This window comes from Austrofundulus limnaeus, unplaced genomic scaffold (genome assembly GCF_001266775.1).
Source record: "Austrofundulus limnaeus strain Quisiro unplaced genomic scaffold, Austrofundulus_limnaeus-1.0 Scaffold416, whole genome shotgun sequence".
In the NCBI taxonomy this organism is placed as follows: domain Eukaryota; kingdom Metazoa; phylum Chordata; class Actinopteri; order Cyprinodontiformes; family Rivulidae; genus Austrofundulus; species Austrofundulus limnaeus.
The window spans coordinates 474,943-481,648 of NW_013952818.1; the positions used below are offsets into that span (position 1 = coordinate 474,943).

General features: G+C 38.8%; 1 protein-coding gene across 1 annotated transcript in view; it reads right to left on the minus strand.

Moving 5' to 3' along the window:
* The window catches only part of LOC106528986 (Down syndrome cell adhesion molecule), a gene marked incomplete at its 5' end in the record, with an annotated part of 83,255 nt that overhangs the window by 74,399 nt on the left and 2,150 nt on the right, over positions 1-6,706 (minus strand). The window contains 1 exon segment of the mRNA XM_014024282.1: positions 899-1,045. Coding sequence (XP_013879736.1) covers positions 899-1,045 — 147 coding nt within the window.

Here is a 6,706-nt window from a genome sequence, read left to right on the forward strand (position 1 = left end):
GTTCTCTATATATTAAATATATCTTAGAAAGCTCACTTGTAGCCATCTCTGTATTGAATTAAATTTGTGCTTTTATTGTTTCAGGTTTGTGAGATCTTGAGACATTCAGAAAACATCTGATCAGAGCTACACTGCTGCAGGCAGACAGGTTCCTTCAGGGCAGTTCTCTGAAATAGCTCTGAAGACCATGGAGGCTCACCCAAAGCTGAACAGGACCAAGAAGTCTGATCTAGTTCAGGAGCTGCTGTGGCTCTGTACCAGCTCTTCATGTAGAACAATCTGCAGGACACCTTCAGAGACTGTGAGTCTGCTGAAAACTCATCACATCTCCTCTGACCACAGCTGAATCTGAGAGGAGCTTCAACACTGAGGAGAATCCAGACTTTCCTCAGGTACAACATCACATCTCACTGCACTGACCATGCTCTATAGAGGAATCTGGTCAAAACATTCCTGAATTTAACCAGAGTGGTGAAGAAATTTGCTTCCCAGTAACGGAAGGGTAAAATTTATGTACTAAAAATAAAATCTACATGACTGTTTTATTATTTGGATTTGCTTAATAAATACACTGGTGTGAAACAACAGTACAATTTTGATTGCTTTTTGAGATATGTCTATTTTAGAGTTGTAGTCCCCCCCTCAAGAAAAATCCACCAGCCGCCACTGCTCAAATGAACATTTTGTCTATGTATTAAAACGATGTGACTAAGAYCTTGTTTGAAAACTAAATAATAATTTTAGACATTTCACAAGTTAGAGGATGGAATTGTCAGCTGAACAAAATGAAGTCCAATTTTTGTTGACCTATATAGGAGCAAAAGTGAAATAAAAATTAAACTTTGCAACAAATACTCTTCACTGAGTCAACAGGAAACTTCCACCAGTAGAATCTTACCTGAAACAATGAGACGGGCACTATTGCTCTGTCGGGTCTCTCCKGTGTACCGATGTCGTGTCATACACCTGTAGTTGTACAGCCCATCTTCCATCTGCACATCCAGGATATACAGAGCTCCCGTGGAGGTAATTAGAAACCGAGACACTGGAAATAAACACATCAAGAAAAAACATTAGAGCCACTGGACATCAATACAGACAAACCACAAGTTACTGATATACAGCACTCTCGTCGTCACAGAGGACTTGTGTCCATACTTGTCCTGTTATACCTCAGTTCTGCATTCGATACAATTGATCCTAATGGTTTGAATCACATTTATCTAATAGATTTCACTTTGTTCATGTTAATAATGAATCTTCTTCCTACACCCAAGGTAAAGCTTTGCCACATCATAACAGGTTAGACAATTTGTGAACATGTCCAATACTAAAGATGTCTACCATGATGATTGTAATYATCAATATTTTAGAAGTATCTTTTTGATGTAAAAATACTGCAATACTAACAATTAGACTGAATATATAACTTAAACTATATGAGGAATTCAGTCGTTGCAAAATTTTCACAAGTTGTCTAAAATGTTATTGTGTTACAGAGCCTTCGGTCATGGGGTTCCTCAGGGTTCAGTGCTTGGACCAATCCTCTTTACTTGCTTCCATTAGGTAAAGTTATTAAACAGCATGGGATAAATTTCCATTGTTATGCTGATGATCCTCAGTTATATTTATCCATGCAACTGGTGAATCCAATCAGTGACATATTTGACATAAAAACCTGAATGACTGTGAGGTTTTTGAAAAAGAGAACACACCACAACAGTCTGCCAGTCCAGTGGTTCTGCCCCCGACCCAATGACCATGTGATGCTTCAAAACCATGCCAACCAAGACAGCCCAGCAACATCCAGAGCCTTAAGGAACTCAGGGTCGATTTTGTRCATCCCTGGAGAAGCAGAGCTTTTTAGCTACATTTGGCGACCTTAGCCCAGTTTTGGAATTTACCCTAAAGTCACCAGACTCAGTTTGCTCCAAGGAAGACATGCAAATCCGTGCAAAGGTCAGCAAATGATTTCTTTATTTATGTCCTATCTGCCTCTTGAAAGACCCTACAGCACAGATCKTTGAATCCTTCAGGCKCACAAACTCCTCCACTACAATAATAAATGCTGGAGGAGATGAAGACATGAACACAGGGAAAACATTTCCACTCATTTTTGCCTGTGTTTATAACATCTAAGACCTCTCAAATGGCTCTGCAACAATCTGTAGCAAACCTAAGGCAGTCCAGTGACCTGTGGTATTAAGTTCTCCACATTTTGATCCAGTAAACTGTTCCACAGAGGAGAAGCTATCTGTTGCTTTCACTGCAGCTTCTTCTTTCCATTCATTAGTTCCTGTTGAGATCCCACTCAGCCTAATTGCCTGCTGCAACAAACATCTCATTAAAACAAATAATAAAAATGCTAGTTTGTACAACAAAAACACAACTACATTAACTCATGTGRTTGGATCATTGTTTGCCAGTTTCATGCCAGGAAAAATCATTTGAAAACAGGAAAAAAAAAAACACAGGAAGCATTTTTAGCCTGTTTTGGGTTGTTTTTCTCTAATTACTGAATGTAATATGAAAAAAAAAACATAAACTGAGAAAAATTTGATTTTTTTTATATCTTGCCATGTGTTAGAGTCAGAGTGTTGGAAGAATTTAAGCCTTACTTTGCTTAAGGGAATACAAACAATATATTTCTCCGCAACAGTTTTAATCTAAAACCACCCTGTSCTCAGAGGGGATGTTATAGCAGTTTTCTTTTCTTTTTTTCACAGGTTTAGAGGAGCATTTCAAAGATCCTTTAGCTACTGTCTCATCATGCAGAAGCCATAGCAAAAAAAAATAAAAATAAAAAAATCTATGGCATATAAAACTGAATGTCAGGGTGTGAAATCTATATTTACTCTCAGTGTTTAAGGCTGTTCTGTAAGAAAACATTTATCTACACATCAGATCTGAGCGAGGTGACAGAGATTAGTGGGTCTGGATCCCAGAAACCAGTGGTTGGCAGAGCTAATCCAAAAATTAGCTCCGCAATTTCTAAAGCGCTTATGAAAATATTTAGATACACAACTTCAAAAGCACTTATGCCATACAAAAACTAGCGAAAGCTAATTATAAAGTGAAAGTTCAATTTCACACTTACTAGCTGGCAATTATTCATGTGCAATATGTGCACAACACTGCCAACAAGTGGTGTATGAACTCTTTTACAATTTCTTCCTACAACCGCAGATTGCTGGGGAAATGATTTCATGAAACAGACCTTTGATCCTGGTGTAAAAATAAAAAAGTTGTTGAGGATTGCTAGTTCGGCTGCTTCTTTGTCTTTTTCTTTTGTTTGTTGTAGATTTTTCATTAAAGAAGCATCAATAAAGTAATTTTAAAACTGTTTATTGGAAAAATGAAGTGATGCATTCTGGGTACATGACAGATTTGATTTGTGACGGGAAACAAAAGCACCGAGTACAGGAAACTGTCTTCCCTTCAAAATAAGAGCTTGGATTTTAAAGTTTTCCATGTAGTTGCTCCAGTTGACCACTAGATGTCAGTCTTCATAGCATAACATCTTTAAATCATTTCTGACCCCGTTGCTTCGACCAATTATGTCAAGTATTGAGCTCCGATTGTAAAGTAAAATAAATTAATACATACAAAATTTTAGCATGGATTACAAACGTTAACTGTTTTTGCTGTTGCCTTCSTGCTACGTAAGCAGACACAAAGCATTGTGGGAAATGAGAACCGTGACCCAAAGCAACAGTCAGCAGGATGTATACCTTCCCAAAAAGTGTGTTTTTCTGGGAGGGGTGCTGTTGGATAGATCATGTGTGTTGTGATTCATTGATAGTCATACCTTCCACTGTTCAAGATAAGGATGACTGGTAGGTAATTGGTTATTAGTGGTACTGTATTTTAATTTTAGAAAGCGCAAATCCACTTGTGAGCTATAAAAATTAGRAAGACCGCTAAAGCGTAAATGAAATATTTAGGTCAGCAATTAGTGGATTTGTGCTTCAGCGGACTGGTGCCCACCACTGCCAGAAACAGATAGAATCTGACTGTTTTATATATTAGGGTATTTTTTAATGATTAAGCAGGTATTATATCTCCTGATGCATCTCAGTAATCCAGGTAAAAAATCAAAAAGAAAAAAAATTGTATAGGTCTTCTGGACGGGTTCTTCTCTAATGAAACGTTTCGTCTCTCCTCCAAGAGACTTCTTCAGTCTGAGAGTTTCAGGCAAAATTCAGGCTTTTAAGCCCTGCCTCCATGTGACTGACACTCACATCACATGGCTATCGTTGACACCTAATTAACACCTATTATTAACAGGGGGTGGAGTGATACTGGCAATAGCAGCGCTGTAGGAGGGGGACAACTGAAAACGGAGGCCTCCACCTCTGTTTAATGATGGACGGTCTTTCTTCACAAAAATGGCTTCTTTTACTCCTCTCTCAAACCAACATTCCTCTCTATCAAGAATGAGAACATCCTCATCTCTGAAAGAGTGACCGCTGGCCTGTAAATGAGTGAAAACTGCAGAGTTCTGGCCATTAGATGTAGCTCGTCTGTGTTGGGACATTCTTTTGAACAGTGGCTGCTTTGTTTCCCCGATGTATAACTGGTCGCAGTCCTCCTGGCACTTAACAGCATATACAARATTGCTCTGTTTGTGCCGGGGCACCGGATCTTTGGGGTGAACCAGCCTTTGCCGTAATGTGTTTTGAGGTTTGAAAGCCACTGGGATATCATGTTTAGAAAATAAACGTCTCAGTTTCTTTGAAACACCCACAACATACGGAATAACCACTGGTTTGGGGTCTTCATTTTCACCTGAAGGTCGCATGGAGTCTTGCCTGTCCTGTCCAGGTATTATATATGTTATAACATTTATGCAAAACTCCTATTTTAATGCAGGAAAACAGTAGAAAAATCAAAGCATATGTTATTGATCATGAACAGAAGGAGATGATGCTAAAGCTGAAAATGCTTGTTAGTCTCAGTAAAACAGGAGTGTCCATGTTTTAGAAGAGAACAGGCTCAGTTAGTTAATGATGGTTAGATGTGGTGACCACAACGTAAGGCTTTGACAGATCAGCCAATCACAGGCTGGAGCAAAGAAAACACACTGTGCATTCATGTTGTATGGGATAAAGGGAGAGAAAAAAAAAGAAAATCTAAGATTGAAGTCACTTAGCAAATATTTGCAAGTCAAGTGAGGTACGCAGCTGTGTGTGATGTAGTCACCAAACATCTGCTGCTGCAGCCCATTTAGCTGCGAGCAGCTCGGAGGCACAGAGACAAGGCTGTGCGCTGCGCAGCCGTGTAACACAGCTCGTTATCATGTAGCTCATCGTTCTTCCTCTCTCTCCTGGGGGGAACTGTCTCTTTCTCACACAGGTCGTCTCTTTTTCCCCCCGCTTCAGACTAAAGTGTAAGAAGCCGGGGATCACAGAGCACTTTGATAAGGCGCTGCTGTGCAGGTCAGATCCTGCTAATGTAACGCTGATTTGCATGAACACGTGGAAGGAGACGGAGCTAGTCAATATTTATGAGGGATGACGTGGCTGCTGGCTGCTGAGGCACTTTGTGTCACAGATGATGGAGAGGCCTATCAGCGATGGTGATCAAAGCAGGCGGCCYTATGCCGAGGGCTTCTGCAGCTGCTGGGAGACACATCATGATGCAGACTTTATGAGGTGTTGGATTACCCTCATTTAGTCCTGTCATGCCACTTTAACACTAATTAAGACGGCTGCTGAACACTCTTACACAGACTGAGCGTAAGATGTGAAAAAGAAGCAGAATTGTGCTGAGGATGAACAGAGTCACAAGGCTCAGTTCAAACAGTTCTGATTTTTAAATGTGTTATTACAACTGCTGCTAAAACACTAACTGTTTATGATTTTTTTCATTTTACTGTCTGAACTCACCACCAGGCCTCGAGTTCAGACTAAAAAAAGAGAAACGAGCATTCAGCAGCARGGACCCATCTCCAGCCTGAACTTAAAATGTCAAATCATTATGACTTTATCCTCACAGATTTTGTCTTTATGATTGTCTAAGTTGTTCCAATGTTTGTCTTCAGGCTGTTRATTAGTGCACAGCTCCTCCCTGAAAAATGAGATGTTGAGGTTGGATCTTCAACACATATCATGTTAAATCCCATTCATTAGAAAATTCCAAACTCTCAGTTTAAAATTAAAAATAATGATTTTGTTCAGAACCAGATTTATTCTACTACTGTGAGATAATCTATGAATTCCTGAACGGTGCTAGGATGTCATGGGATCTGGTTTAGGAATCATGTTTTACCCTTATTATGAACACTTGATTACTGGCATTCAGAAACATTGTGAGGGAAACAAGGAAATACAGTATGTAGAATATCTTATTCAGTCAATAAAACWATTGAAATTAGGCACCAGTGAATATAATCTGTTACTGAACAAATAATTTAACATATCAGGTTAATATGTCCCATTTCTGTCCTCCTGAACCTTCTAATGATGCAGTTTAAACATTTTTCCTCCCAGAGCTTCTTCATGAAGAACAGCTTTACATAACAGTGTTGGCATCTTGTACAGTCATGTATTAAAGCATGTAGTATGTATTAATTTATGTATTAAAACATGTAATAAATATGTAGTATGTATGTATTAAAACATGTAATAAATATGTAGTATGTATGTAATAAAACATGTAATAAATATGTAGTATGTATGTAATAAAACATGTAATAAATATGTAG